This window comes from Nymphaea colorata, chromosome 4 (assembly GCF_008831285.2).
Source record: "Nymphaea colorata isolate Beijing-Zhang1983 chromosome 4, ASM883128v2, whole genome shotgun sequence".
Classification (NCBI taxonomy): domain Eukaryota; kingdom Viridiplantae; phylum Streptophyta; class Magnoliopsida; order Nymphaeales; family Nymphaeaceae; genus Nymphaea; species Nymphaea colorata.
The window spans coordinates 18,414,213-18,430,756 of NC_045141.1; the positions used below are offsets into that span (position 1 = coordinate 18,414,213).

The following is a 16,544-nucleotide window of genomic DNA, read 5'->3' on the forward strand; positions in this document are numbered from 1 at the left end:
ATTGGCATCTATCAGTCACAAGTTACAGATTACAACTAATAGTGGAGCTGGAAGAGGTGACAAGATACTGGTGGCTTAGTTTGTGCTTGACTTTCAAAGTGTGTGCTCAATTTTGTAAAAATAATCTGAGAACCTAAATAAAGGTGAGATGTGCTTGATTTGTATAAGCTGCGTAGATTAATATATTCTGTTCTATTTTTATGTTATCAAGTAAATGCAAAACAACTTGAAGTTTTTGATTTTCAAATAAGTAGGCTTTAGAGTTGACATTTTTGCTCTAGTTTTGGCACAATGATTAAACAAGTAGTTTAAGCTTGGTCCAACGTGCTTGGAGTTTGAACTTTGAATCATTTTATGTTTAGCCTTGGAACTAATGAATTTTCCAAAAATACACCAGCTCAAGCTCAGCTGAGTAGCAGTTAGAATGATCCAAGCTTCAGCATATTAAACTCAACTCTTTTTGGTTTGTTTACCATTCCTAACTAGGGACAAGATTTCAAGGAAGAACATTACAAAGTAATGCTGGAGAACTGAGGCATCAACATGGATTCCCTTTACTACTGAAGTGTTCTTCTAGCTTTCTAGGTAGATACATGTATTAATCAATAAATTATGAACCATGCAAGTCCATATGTCATAACTGTATAAAAAATGTGGTTATGATAAACTTGTGAACTACGACCTTGAAATATAAGATTTTAGTCATATATAAATATATATGAGAAGCTGAAATCATCCGGCTATCTGTCCATCCAGATGTCTTACACACACAGGCCCATGCATTGCATCAGGCTGCGTGTGAGACACATCCGAATAGGCAGATAGCTGGAGGAATCCAATGACCACATATATATGTGTGTGTGTATTAAAGTTTATACCTAAAGTTAGGTATATATATAAACACACACTCACACACACATACATACATACATACATACATACATATATGTATTGTGTATGTATATAAAAATCCAACTAAAGCTAACTAGACCTGAACTTAGGAAAATATATTTTATTCAGTTACTCTATGCGGAAAGGGGGGTGGGGGGGTGCAAAGAAAACATAAGGGAGATATAGAGAGGGAGGGAAGTTCTGGTGAGCCCTACGTAATCAAATTTTGAAAGCTTCTGGTGAGCTGAGTAACACAAACTCTTCAAAAAGGTTGCTGCACCCAGGTCATGTTGTTTGCGGCTTAGGTTCTCCTTAAATACAGCTTGGGTGCGGCAACAAACAAATTGATTTCTTTCCAGAATCATTGGCAAATTGTAGTTTATTAGTCCTTAATTGCTATTTTTATTATTTGTGAGCACAATTTTGTTGCTAGTTTCATTGTTTAGACAATTCGATTTATTCACACACACACACACACACACACACACAGGCACACAACTGTGGGGTGCGAGTGTGGCAAGGATATATATATATATATATATATATATATATATATATATATATATATCCTTGCCACACTCGCACCCCATGTTTACCCGCACCCCACAGTTGTGTGACATAACGCTGCATCCTCACTGTATGTGAATCATATCCAGACCCATATCCTTCTACGTGAAGGGACAAAATCTTATCTCCCTCTTACATAGAAAGCCATTCTCTGGCACATAGAAATCTAGTGCATGACCTAATTAGTTGCCTTCATTTTCTTGAGGACAATCACTTGTCCTTGAGTAGACTACTACTACCTGTTACTAGTGGAAGGTGCTTTATCAGAATGGGATCCTTTTCTGGTTCAACATGTAGGGTGTCTAGCGGTTCCTGGCATTGAACTACACTACCTATTTCTAAAGAGTGAAGTATAATGGATTCTAAACTGTAGTTGCTAGTGTTAAGCTCTACAACATGGACATTTCTGGAGGGGCACCATACATTTCGACAGGCTGGACACAGGATACGGTTGGCTCATTTGCTGTATTTTTAGTATATTTTGATATTTTTTGTGTAGTAATCTATGTTTTATGAATATAAAGTTATAAACAATGAATGTATGTGTTTATTTGCTTAAAATCTTATGTTGCTCTCTCTCTCTCTCTCTCTATATATATATATATATATATATATATATATATATATATATATATATATATATATATATATATACGCATGCATGTTGTATGTATGTATGCAGCTGCATCCCTGCACCCAAGCTTTATGAAAATACTTGGCATCGGTGTCTCCAACCATACCTCAACCCATGTGACATAGGCAATGTTGTAAAAAGCGTATCGTAAGGCGTATTGGTCGGGCTTTAAGATACGCCGTATCGTAACGTATCGTAACCGTATCGTAAATTTTAAAAAAATAATAATAATAAATCAGAAAAAGTTAAAAAAAAAATCAAAAAATTCATAAAAAATCAGAAAAAATTAAATATAATAAATTCTTCATAGAAAACATGGTTTAGTCTTTTAGATAATGATAGACTTATTATTTTGCTAAATGTTATAAACTTACACGTTCACGGTTCATCATTCATACTTCATAGACATCAAAATTCATAACAATATCATTCTTTTTCATCTTTATCTCCATGGTTTAAAAAAAAACCATTTCCTCTCAATGGGAATCAACCACCCATGCACAAATCCATGGTTTAATAGATGATTTCACAGTGACAATCGATGATTTCACAATGGAAATCAATGATTTCCCTCTAAAACGGTACAATCTATAGATTAGAAATGAGGAAGGGGTGGGTTTTTATAAAAAAAACTCGAAAAAATGGGGTTCAAGTGTCTTTTTTAGAAATCAGCCCGTATCGTACGATACGGGCCGTATCGCACCGTATCGTACGATACGGGCCGTATCGCACCGTATCGTACGATACGGGCCGTATCGCACCGTATCGTACGATACGGGGGCCCGTATCGCACGTATCGTACGATACAGGTATGATACACCCCCATTTGCGATACATGGGGTGTATCGTATCGTATTTTGCAAACGATACGATACGTATCGTACGATACGGCCCCGTATCGTATGATACGTACAACACTGGACATAGGTTCTAAGTAACTTTCTTGAACCTCCAACAAGTACTGGGGAGATTTACTTTACATTTCTTATTTCAGCATTTTGACTCTTTAGTTAGTGTTTATTTGTTACTATTTCAGCTGGTTTATTCATTCATGGATGCAAAACATTTGTTGGATTGTCTAATCTAATAATAATTTTTCTTTTTGACTTCGGTGGTAATTTTATTTATTTTTTCATCTTGCAGATGTTACATGACATGCAAGGTCTACTGCAATCCATGGATGAAAAACGTCAAGCTTCAATTGTTGAGATTAGTTCAAAGCACCAAAAGGTATAGCATCTTTTACATATCAAATTTGTCCTTTTCAGTGGCATAATCCTTTGGACTTCATCTGTGTTTTTCTGTTAAGTGATCAAATGCAGTAATTGGTGCGGGGCCGAAAGACCCCTAAAAGCTACTTGGAACCCTACTGTAGGCTTAAAATATTTACTGGAAGTCAGTATATTAGCTTGAAGAATAAAAACCAATTAAAAAATCCTAAATTGTTAAACAATTGAAGACCACCATATAGTAAAAAGGTAAAAGGAGAAGGAAAAGCTTAAGCACCTCCATCTAGCAGTTGCCGAGGTACTAGGTGTTAAGACCTGTACCTAGAGGAGAACCAAGGAGGAACAGGTGGTGCCTAGGCAAGGCATTGATTATAAATTGGTTTTACCATGTTTTTTCAATTATTTTGTTAGTCTATTGGCATATGCCTGTAATAATTTTCTTCTCTGTTTTCCTTTTATTTTGTCTAGCAAGTGGAAAGTTTAGAAGCTCAACTTGCTGATGCAATTACTGATAGAAGTAAAGCTGCAGAAACTATTTCGTCATTGCAGGTGAGGTTCTCTATATTTTAAATACTTCTACACATCCAAGGAAGGGTGAATAATGAATCGGAAAAGGATAAGTGATTGCTATTAGATTCATGTATTCTTGGCTTGATAGCTTATTCATGGACCTTTGATTTTTTTTTTGTTGCTTGATGTGTGGATGAATTGGTAATGTTTTCTAATGATGCTATAGGACCATCCTCTTTTTATCTCTGGAGTTTAACTTTTGAGTTTGCCACATACTCAATATACGCTTATAGTGCTGCATTGTATTTTATTGGAAGAAACACAGAGATCTCAACGCTTATCATCAGGCTGCACATATATTGACTTCCTAATCTTTGCAGGCAGTAATTGCTGAAAAGGAATCACAAATTGCAGAGCTGGATGCAGCATCAAGTGGTGAAGCTGCAAGACTAGGAGTTGCATTGGAGGCAGCAAAAGGAGAAGTGGTGAACCTCAAGAATGAGCATGTGTGTTTTCTTTGTTTTCTATAACCAGTTATGGGATTTCTCACTGTCGTGCACAAAATATGCCTTCTGCAGAGTTTCCATTGCAACTAAAGACTTCGTGCTTTTCCTTGATAAGATTACCGTTTTTCTGGAGCCTAGATTATTCAAGTGAACTAGCATTAGAGGTTTAGTTGCTAAGTTGTAATGACTGTATTACAAGCAAAGATTTCTAACCTGTATTAATGTTTTGTTTGAACGGAGGTCATCATATACAACTGCAGCGTGAAGATAAAGAGTACTTTTTTTGTTTCTAGTGGATAAGTATATTGAAATTTATACAAGAAGAATAAGAAGATGAAATGTACACCAATGAAGTCTCCATTTTTTACACATCAAAATTTTGGAAACTGAGGTTGCATGTTTAGCATGATTAGTCATTTTAAATCACTAAACATGTGTCAGTAGAAAAATAATGTGTAATCTCATGCTGAGTAAAAGCATCTAAGCATCATCATTTGCAAACAAGAGACTGGATGTGGAACTGCTGGTTGTTCTTGTCTGTGGTAATATCACCACAATGTTTTGCCACTTATCATTCTCAACACCTTACCTTGCCTTCTCTTTTTCTATTTTCCTTTTAACCTTTTTGCTTTTCACTCCTCTGGACAGCCAAATGAAAAAAGATCAAAGAGAAAAATTTGTTATCAAGATTCAAAAGTTCCAAATTTGAACGAGTTTTTAGGATTTTTATATCTGTTAGAATATCTTGTAATAGGGAACCGGGTCCGGATATGGACCCGGTCCCATGGGCACGGATACCGAGGCTGGCTCGGTACCCTAGGCGGGACTCTCTACCTCTTGTAAATCAGGCCCAAAACTTAGGCAAATACCTCAAGAATATCACTCTTGAATCTCCCACTAACTCAACAAGGCAATACACAAGAGTCCTCTAACAAGAGGATAAAGAAAACATGTATTTATCTTCAACAATAATACAAGAAGTGGCTTAACAAGCCATGGGTTAAAGAGAGGGGAGCCTACACTATATATAGAGGAGAGAACAAAAGAAAGAGGAGAGCCAACCGTTGGGACTAGTTCCAACGGCTAGAATTCTAGCCGTTGGGACTAGTCCCCTTTAGGGAATAAGGATAAAGAAAAAGGGGGGAAAAGGGGAAAATAAAAATACATAAAAAAAGGGAAAAATTACATAAGTATCCTAGTATCCAAATATATATAAAATATATATATATATATATATATATGTATACATATAAGACATATATTAGATAACTAATATACGTAATATATATATATATATATATATATATATATATATATATATATATATATATATACATTTAGAATGCATACAATCTAATATTCTAACACCCCCCCTCAAACTTATGGTGTGATAACCGAAAGTTTGTTAAGGAGAAAATTAAATCTGGCAGCAGCAAGAGCCTTTGTGAAGAAGTCGCCTAGTTGATATTCAGAAGAGACATAGGAGAGATCAATGTTCTTTTGAAGAAATTCTTCACGAACATAATGACAGTCCATCTCTATATGCTTCGTTTTTTCGTGAAATGTGTGATTACTAGCAATATAAATTGCACTTTTGTTGTCACAACAAAGCTTGACCGGATCCTTGATATCAATTCCCATATCTTTCAGCAAGCTCTTCAGCCACACTATCTCCATTGTTGTAGTTGCCATCGCACGATACTCAGCTTCTGTTGATGATAGTGACACCTTATGTTGTTTCCTGCATCGCCAGGAAATTAAGGAATCACCTAAAAACACACAAAAACCAGTGGTGGAGTGCCTATTATTGGGATCTCCACCCCAATCAGCATCTGTATAAGCAACTAACTCTAATGTAGAAGAGGAAGACAGAAATAGTCCTTTGTTGATAGTATTTTTCACATAACGGACAATCCGCATTGTCGCTCCCATGTGCACTGAGGTGGGTCTTTGTTGAAATTGGCTTATCACATGTACAACATGAGCAATGTCAGATCTGGTGATGGAGAGATAAGAGAGAGCGCCAACTATTTGCCGAAAAGGAGTGAGATTCTCTAATATCTCTCCATCATCAATTTTCATTTTTACTCCCAGTGCTTCTGGAGTATCCACAACTTTGTCATCTGAGATACCTGTTCTGTCAACTAATTCACTGGCAAACTTCATTTGAGAAAGAAGGTAACCCTGTTTGCTATAAGCAACTTCAATTCCAAGAAAATAAGTTAGTCTTCCCAAATCAGTCATTTGAAAGCATTTGTTAAGAAAATGTTTTACCTCTATAATCCCTTCATCATCACTCCCAGTAATAACCATATCATCAACATACAATAATAAAACAATTACACCTACGGAGGTGGTTTTTACAAACATGGCAGTATCAGAGTAGCAAGATTGAAAACCTTGATTAAACATGACACTACTAAACTTGTCAAACCAGGCCTTGGGAGCTTGTTTCAAACCATAAAGGGCTTTCTTAAGTCGTAAAACTTTGTTTTGAGGTAGATCAAAACCAGGAGGAGCACTCATGAAAACTTCTTCCTGTAGGTGACCATTTAGGAAAGCATTTTTAACATCCATTTGAAAAATAGTCCAATGTTTAATAGAAGCAATGGCAATAAGAGTTCTAACAGAAGTCATGCGAGCAACAGGAGCAAAGGTTTCTTCATAATCAATTCCATATTCTTGAGCATATCCCTTGGCAACAAGTCTGGCCTTATATCTTTCTAAAGTTCCATCACTTCTAGTTTTGATTTTATAGATCCATCTACAACCAATAGTCTTTTCCCCCATTGGTAGAGACACAATATCCCAAGTCTCATTGCTTTCAAGAGCTTTAAGTTCAAGATCCATGGCTTCAATCCAATTGGGATCTTCCTTAGCTTCAAGGTAAGAAGATGACTCATAAAAAGAGTGATGAGCCATAATACAAGCTCGAAATTTTGGGGAAAAAGACTCATAAAAGATAAATCTTTGAGGAGGTCTAGTGTGCCTTTGGGATCTCCTAGGAAGAGATTGATTAGTTTCTTGATTTTGGGGATCTCTTCTTCTATAAACTAAGATCTCTTTTGGAGGAATGATATTAGTAGAATTATCATTGTTGACCTCTTCAATTGGCACTTCTACAACTTTATCGGGTTCATCATCATCAATATCATCATCATCATCAATATCATTAGTCCAAAGAAAAGTATAATCTTCTAGTTTCTTGGGTTCATCTTTGAAACCATCTTCATTTTCTAAAAAGATCACATTTCTAGAAACATAAACTTTATCTCTTTCCATATCATAACATCTATAACCCTTTTGAGTTTCGGAATACCCAATAAAAACACAACAAGTAGCTTTGGAAGAAAGCTTATCGTCTTTATCACTTAACGCAAAACATTTGCAACCAAAGACTTTAAGTCTATTGTAATTAGGTTTAACATGGTGGAGTTTTTCAAAAGGAGAAATATGTTTCAAAAGTTTGGTAGGCATTCTATTAATTAAATAGGTTGAAGTCAAAACAGCCTCAGCCCAAAAGTTTTTGGGAACATTTTTAGATAAAAGAAGGGCTCTAGCAGTTTCAATAATGTGCCTATGTTTACGTTCGGCCACTCCGTTTTGTTGTGGAGTGTTAGGACAAGATCTTTGATGAACAACTCATTTTTCTTTTAGAAATTGTTGAAATTCATTTGACATAAATTCTCCTCCTGAATCACTTCTAAAGACTTTGATATTTGTGCCAAATTGGGTATAGATCATGTTGTAGAAATTCTTAAAGTTTGTGAAAACCTCTGATTTGTGTTTGAGAAAGTAAACCCAAGTATGCCTAGAAAAATCATCAATAAAGATCACATAGTACAACAATCCTCCTTTTAACATAATGGGAGCGGGTCCCCACACATCCGAATGCACTAAATCAAAAGATTTTTGGGCAATAAAATTTCTATTATCAAAAGGTAAGGCTTTCATTTTAGCCTTAATACAATCATTACAATGAAAGTTCTTTTAACAAAAATTCTCCATGAAGGGAAGATGAGACATTTTTTCTATATTGGAATGTCCAAGTCTTTGATGCCAAGTTTGAATGTCACATTCTTTGGAGATATTGCAAGATGGTCTTGAGAGGTCCAAAAAGTCTATGTAGTAGAGATCTTTTGTTCTAAAACCTTCCCCAATCGTCTTCTTGGATACTCGGTCCTGTATCAAACATTTGGATTGTGAGAAGATTATATCAAAACCTAGGTCGGCTATTTGAGAAACTGATAATAAATTTAAGCTTAATTTAGGAATGTGTCTTACTTGAGGTACTTTTAAAGTTTTGGATCCAAAAGCTAGATCAAGGTTTCCAATAAAATCAATTTCAAGAGAAGTACCATCCGCCGTTTTTACAAAGGAATAAGAATCATTTTTAGTGCATTCGGTGAGAAGGGATCTACAAGGAGTCATATGAAAAGATGCAACCGAATCAATAATCCAAGAATACTTACTTGTAGAAGTAGATGCTACGGTAGCTCCCAAAGTTGAAGGTGTGTCTCCTCCCTTTAGAAAAGGTTGAAGAGCACTTATAAGTTGATCAAGTTGGAATGAACTTGCTTCTTTTCTTTCTTCTTGAATTGGAGCTGCAACATTGCTTCTTTTGTCAAAAATTCTAAGTTTTGGACATCTTGGTTTGGTATGTCCTTCTTCTTGGCAATGATAGCAAATAACTTTTCTTCTTACTCCTTCATATGTACGATTGAAGTGAGGAGGTCTATAAGGTCTCAAATGGGCTCCCGGCCTAGATGTGGCAAGCATATTGTTGACTTTCTCTTTATCAAGACAAAGACGATTTTCCTCCATTTGGAGCTCCGCAATAGCCTCATTCATAGATGGTGTTTTAGAACGATGAAGTAAGGCAGTTTTAACACCATCAAATTCAGGTCTGAGACCTATGATAAACTTGTAAAACTTGTCACGTTGTATTTGCTTTTCTCTAAGAATAAGATCTTGTGTCCAATGTGGTTCAAAAATACTTAATTCATCATACAATTGATCCATTTCAGCCACATAATCTTTAATGGATCTATCTCCTTGTTGAAGATTGTGAATTTTGAGTTGAACATGATGCATATAAGCAACGTCTCTCATGGTATGAGTTTTCTTTAGATATTCCCAAGCTTCTAGGGCAGAATTTAACTTGGAAATTTGCCCGCTAGTAGCATTGTCAACACAAGTCAAGATCCAAGTAATAATTTTGTGATGACCAACTCCATTACTTTTTCTTTTTCGGTTCCATCCAATTCCATAGCTCTTCCATCAACAACTTTAGTAAGGACTAGTTGTGGTTCAAGTTTTGTCCCATCAACTAGTCCCCAAAGGCTTTTACTACGAATAAAATGTTCCATAGTTCTAGCCCATTGTATATAGTTTGTTGATGAGAGTTTGGGAAATGGAAGAGACGAAACTTTGTCATCCATGATCACAATCAACAAGGTAGATCCACTTACAAGTTATGACGAAGCTGGCTGTCGCACAAAAAGAAGTCCACGGCAATAAGAAAAACCAGTCTCCCTTCTTCTTGTGTAAAACTTCTTGTGTCAAGAATCAGCCAGCAATAACGTTGAGTATTTCGAGTGCTTCACGGCTCCAAAGAAGGAGTAAGAGCTGAAACTTTAAGCTGAAGGACAGCAAGATGAATAGCCAAAACGTGGCTCTGATACCATGTAAATCAGGCCCAAAACTTAGGCAAATACCTCAAGAATATCACTCTTGAATCTCCCACTAACTCAACAAGGCAATACACAAGAGTCCTCTAACAAGAGGATAAAGAAAACATGTATTTATCTTCAACAATAATACAAGAAGTGGCTTAACAAGCCATGGGTTAAAGAGAGGGGAGCCTACACTATATATAGAGAAGAGAACAAAAGAAAGAGGAGAGCCAACCGTTGGGACTAGTTCCAACGGCTAGAATTCTAGCCGTTGGGACTAGTCCCCTTTAGGGAATAAGGATAAAGAAAAAGGGGGGAAAAGGGGAAAATAAAAATACATAAAAAAAGGGAAAAATTACATAAGTATCCTAGTATCCAAATATATATAAAATATATATATATATATATATGTATACATATAAGACATATATTAGATAACTAATATACGTAATATATATATATATATATATATATATATATATACATTTAGAATGCATACAATCTAATATTCTAACACCTCTCTCTCTTATAATCTCCACTTATTGTAAATTAGTTGATTAAGTGGAAATAATCTTCTCTCTCCTAGGGTTGTGGTTTTGCCCCTAGGTTAGAGCTTCTCTGTGGTTTTTCACCTCTTCTTGAGGGTTTCCACGTATATCTTGTGTTTTGTCTTCGTTTTCTTCCTCCATTGCGTGTTTCTACATGGTATCAGAGCCAGCGCGTGTGGGATTTGTTCTGTGATCGTGTGATTCCGTCGCTGCTTTGTGCTTTCCCACTGCCGGTTCTCCTTGAGCCGCCATCGCCGTCGTCTGTTATAGCGCTGCCGCCGTTGCCTGTTCCATCGCCGTCATCTTCTTAGCGCCGCCGCCGTTGCCTGTTCCATCGCTGTCGTCTTCTTGGCGCCGTTGCCTCCTGTGCCATCGTCGTGGTTCTTGGGACACAACCCTGGTCGTGTTTCCTGGTGCTGTTTTTTTGTCTCTCTTTGGTGTTCCTGATGGCAGAAGAAATGACTCCCAAGATCGATGTTGCCTTTGACACAAACAGCAATACCAAGAGCGAGCACTTGCCGGTTCAAGTCACCTCCATTCGACTGAATAAAGACAACTATCTCTCTTGGTCTGCTGCACTCGAAATAAAGATAACTAGTCGCGGTCGTCTTTCTTATATCACGGGAGAGAGACCTGCTCCCAGTAAAATAGATCTTCATTGGGCGACTTGGGCATTGGAAGACAGTCAAGTTAAGGTGTGGATCATTAGCTCTGTTTCTGCTGATATTCAACAACTTATTTTGCGAAAGTCGACCGCCTATGATATGTGGACTGTGCTTGCGAGGATGTATAGCCGTAAGAAAAGAGTCCTGCATACGTACCAGATTAAACGTAGCATCTACTCCCTTAAACAGGGTGACTTGTCTGTGGCATCCTTCTATGCAGCCCTGAAAACTAAATGGGAGGAACTGGACTATCATGTGAATGATGACTGGAATTGTGGTTCTGATCATGCCTTGTATTGGGAAAAAGAATGGATGGACCAGACCTTTATTTTTCTTGGAGGTCTACGTGATGAATTTGAATCCATTAGGAGTCAAATTCTCAACTGTGATGAGATCCCTGGGATTGAGGAAGTGTATGCTCGGGTGGAATCTGAGGAACAACGACGTCAGGTGATGCATATTGACTCCAGTCATGGGAGTTCCCCCTCAGCCTTTGTTAGCCGTACTTCAGGGACTGGACAGCGTCCTGTTCGACGTTGTAGTCATTGTAACAAGTTGGGGCATTCTGTTGATTTCTGTTGGGATATTCACCCTGAAAAGCGGCTTACCCGTGGTCGTCCTCCTTCTAGTCGGCGGGGTCCTCCTGTGCCTGCTTCTAGTCAGGATAGCTCCTCGAGTGTTGAAAAATCAAAGCTCTCCTCTGATCAAATCAAGGAATTGCAAGCTTACATCAGTCGGCAATCTATGGCCTCTACTACTCCGGAGGAAGCATCCACGTCTGAGGGAGCTAAGTTAGCCCAAGCTCTTGTTGCCACAAGCGATCAAGGTAATTCCTCTCTTTGTGATTGGATTGTTGACAGCGGAGCTACGCATCATATGACAGGGGACCCTAATATGTTTCAAGAATACAAATTGTCTTCCGGGCAGCAATGCGTGTCTATGGCTGATGGGTCTTCTATTTCTGTGGCTGGAAAAGAGAGTTTGTCCTTGTTGAATAAATACCGTCTTCATAATGCTCTTCATGTTCCTAATATTCCTTTGAATCTGTTATCTGTCAGCAGTATTACCAAAGAACTCAATTGCAATCTAATCTTCTCTGCTGATCGTTGTTTCCTGCAGGACTTGGTGACGGGGAAGAAGATTGGGATTAGTTCGGTTATTGGTGGACTCTACAGACTGCCCGTGCAGGTTGCTTCTGCTCTCATTTCAGCCACTAGTAGACAGTTGTCAGGCGTGGAGGACAGATCTACTATCATGTGATGGCACGAGTGGCTTGGACATCTCCCATTCCATTTGATTAAGAAGTTGTTTCCTAGGTTTTTTACTTTTATTTCCATGGACTCCTTCACCTGTGAAGTGTGTCAGTTGGCTAAACATGTTAGGGCTTCGTACCCTATTTCTTTCAATAAAACCACCCGTCCGTTTGCTTTGGTTCACTCTGATGTTTGGGGTCCTTCGGGAGTACCCACTTGTCGTGGTTTTCATTACTTTATGACTCTTATTGATGACTACTCCCGTTGTACGTTCGTGTACCTGTTGAAAGAACGTAGTGAAGTTCTCGTCATTGTCAAAAAATTTGTTGCATTTGTTGAGACTCAATTTCAGACATCTGTTCAGGCTTTCCGCACTGATAATGCTCGAGAGTATGTCTCCCAATCCCTAGATGACTTCTTGAGGAGCAAGGGTATTGTTCATGAGACGTCCTGTAGTTACACACCTCCCCAAAATGGTGTGGCTGAACGGAAAAATCGCCATTTATTAGATGTCACCCGGGCTATTATGTTTCATAGACACGTTCCTAAACGCTACTGGGGTGATGCTCTTCTCACTAGTGCTCACCTAATTAATCGTATGCCTACTCGTGTGTTGAATGGTCATTCCCCTTATTCTGTGCTCATGCCCACTCATAACCCTTGGCCTCTTACTCCTCGGGTGTTTGGGTGTATTTGTTTTGTTAATGACCACAGTCCAACCCTCAAAAAGCTTGACCCTCGGTCTATCAAAGCTGTCTTTTTGGGGTATTCTTCAATTCAGAAGGGATACAAATGTATTGATCCTACCACCTCCAAAATTTATGTCTCCCGGGATGTTACCTTTCATGAACATGAGGCGTACTTTCCTGTGAATCCTCTTCAGGGGGAGTGTATAGGAAATAGTGTGGAAGAGTATTCATCAAACCAGCTGATTCAGTTTATGGATTTCTTGGACTACAAGGTTAGTCACAGTGTGGCAGACACAGTAAGAGATGATAGACAGTCATGTGGAAGGGGGCCCTGGGGATGAACGGCCCACTGCCCGTGGTCATTTGTTTGGCCAGGTGTACACCAGGAAGAAGAAAGACGTGCTTGAAGATGTTGATGTAACCAATCCCAATCCTGTGAGTTCCCCGAATGAACCAAGTCCACTAAATGAAGATCTTCCCATAGCCTTGCGCAAGGGAACCAGGTCATGTACTTCTCACCCCATTCAGAGATTTGTGTCATATGCGAAACTCAGCATGCTTTATTACTTCCTTGTCTATGTCTGTGATTCCCAGGTGTGTGGAAGATGCTAAAGAGGATCCTAAATGGTTACAGGCCATGACAGATGAGATGGATGCCTTGGCAAAGAACAACACTTGGGAAGTGGTTGATATTCCCAAGGGGACTCACTTAGTTGGTTCCAAGTGGGTGTTTAATGTGAAGTACAAACCTGATGGTACTGTGGAACGGTATAAGGATCGCCTAGTGGCAAAGGGGTTCAGTATGGAATTGATTATCTTGAAACCTTTGCTCCTGTTGCTAAACTGAAGACAGTGAGGGTCATCTTAGCACTAGCAGTGCAAAAGAAGTGGAGCATGGACCAGCTTGATGTCAAGAATGCATTCCTGAATGGCCATCTAGAGGAAGAGGTCTATATGAGCATGCCTCTTGGGTATGCCCAAAGCGGAAAATGTTGTCATCTCAAGAAAGCCTTGTATGGACTGAAGCAATCTCCTAGAGCATGGTTTGAAAGACTGAGGGTAGTAATGAAGACTAATGGATACAAACAGGAAAACAGTGATCACACCCTATTCATTAAGCAGAGAAATGGTCTGGTGAGCCTTCTTCTTGTATATGTTGATGATATGATTGTCACAGGTGACGACGAAGAAGAGAAAAGGAAGATGAAGGAGAGATTAGCTGCTGAATTTGATCTTAAAGATTTGGGAAAATTAAGGTACTTTCTGGGAATAGAGATTGCTCGATCAAACACATGATTTGTTATGAGCCAAAGGAAGTACACTCTGGATCTTCTAAAGGAGACAGGTAAACTGGGATGCAGGCCCTTTCTAACTCCAATGGAGTCTGGTACAAAGATAAGTATCAAAACTGGTAACATCCTGGATGAGGAAGGAAAAGGACGATATCAGAGGCTGGTTGGTAAGCTTATTTATCTTACTCTTACTTGCCCTGATGTTACTTATGCTGTAAATGTGTTGAGTCAGTTTATGCATGCTCTTACTAATCGTCACTGAAGAGTGCAGAAAGAGTGTTGGGGTACCTAAAGAATGACCCAGGGAAAGGATTACTGTATACTCAGTAGGACCAACTGAATATTGAAGGATACTCTGACGCCGATTGGGCAGGGTGCACAGATACTAGAAGGTCTACCACAGGATACTGTATCTTTCTGGGGGGTAACCTGGTGGTATGGAGGAGTAAAAGGCAAGAAGTCTGTTCTAGATCCAGTGCTGAGGCTGAATACAGAGCAGTTCCTATGGGGGTTACAGAAATGTTATGGCTAAAGATTCTTCTAGCAGATATTGGGGTTGAAATGGAAGAGAAGATGAAGATGTATTGTGACAACAAGTCTGCGATTAACCTAGCTAATAATCCCGTCCTTCATGACAGAACCAAACATGTGGAGATAGATCGCCATTTCATACGGGAACGCATAGATTCAAAGGAATTGATCCTGCCTTATATGAAGTCTGAAGATCAAGTTGCAGATGTTTTAACTAAAGCCTTATGTACATCTCAATTTGAAAAAAATGTTAGCAAGCTTGGCATGTTCGACATGTATGCCAAGCTTGAGGGGGAGTGTTAGAATATCTTGTAATAGGTGATAGAAATGTAGCACCAATATCTGTAACCCGAAAACAGCACTCACGCAGGAAGATAGAGAGAGAGAGAGAGAGAGAGAGTGAGAGAGAGAGAGAGAGAGAAGAAGAAACTGAGGAGAAGAAGCCGTAGCCAAAATGGTTTGCACGGCCTCTATTTATAATCTCATTTTCAGAATTCTAAGAGTCTCCAATCGTAGAATCCTAGGAGATTTCACAAGCTCCAAGGACATTAATTACATCATAGAAACGTAAGAGACTTCACATATTACAAGGATATTAACTACAACATAGAATCCTAGGAGACTTCCCATATAACAAGGATATTAACTATAACATAGAATCCTAGGAGACTCTTCACATGTTACAAGGACATTAAATATTTTAACACATTCTACAAGGAGGTGGAATCCTAAGAGACTCCTCTTCAACGTGCTGGTGAAGGATTTATATTTTAACACCCTCCCTCAAGTTGTGCATGGTTTTGCACCATGTACAACTTGCCTTTTAGAAACCAGAATCGTTCATTTGTTAATCCTTTTGTAAATAAGTCTGCAACTTGTTCATCTGTACGAACATAAATAGGCTGAATTTCCTTGTCTTCCACCTTTTGTCTAACAAAGTGTTGATCAATCTCAATGTGCTTTGTTCGACCATGTTGTACGGGATTAAAGGCAATGTTAATAGCGCTTTGATTATCGCACATTAACATTGATGTTTTAATCTTTTCTCCAATGTCTTCTAGCAAATGTCTAACCCATGTAACTTCAGCAGTACCTGCAGCCATGCATCTGTATTCAGCTTCAGTGCTGGATCTTGCTACTGCCTTTTGCTTTCGACAACTCCAAGACACAAGATTACGTCCAATGAAAATACAAAAACCAGAAATGGACTTTCTTTGATCGAGATCTCCAGCCCAATCTGCATCTGTGAATGTCATAAGTTGATGTCCAGTAGTTATATTTTCACTCTTACCATAAACTAAGCCATCTCCTGCTGTCCCGTTAAGATATCTTAATATTCTTTTGACAGCATCCATGTGAGTATCTCTAGGTGCATGCATAAATTGGGATACTTGATTCACAGCATATATAATATCTGGTCTAGTAAATGTAAGATATTGAAGTGCCCCAACAATACTTCGATATTGCGTAGGATCTTCATATAACTCCCCATCTTGAGCACTTAGTCTTTGATTTAGAACACTAGGAGTTCCAACAGGCTTACAATCAGACATA

The 16,544-nt window shown here is 38.4% G+C and overlaps 1 protein-coding gene across 1 annotated transcript in view; it reads left to right on the forward strand.

The window, feature by feature from the left end:
• LOC116252706 (protein GRIP) overlaps positions 1-16,544 on the forward strand; it is a 37,839-nt gene that overhangs the window by 4,841 nt on the left and 16,454 nt on the right. The window contains exons 5-7 of the mRNA XM_031627149.2: positions 3,236-3,322; positions 3,790-3,870; positions 4,212-4,337. Coding sequence (XP_031483009.1) covers positions 3,236-3,322; positions 3,790-3,870; positions 4,212-4,337 — 294 coding nt within the window. The remainder of the gene's footprint in view (positions 1-3,235; positions 3,323-3,789; positions 3,871-4,211; positions 4,338-16,544) is intronic.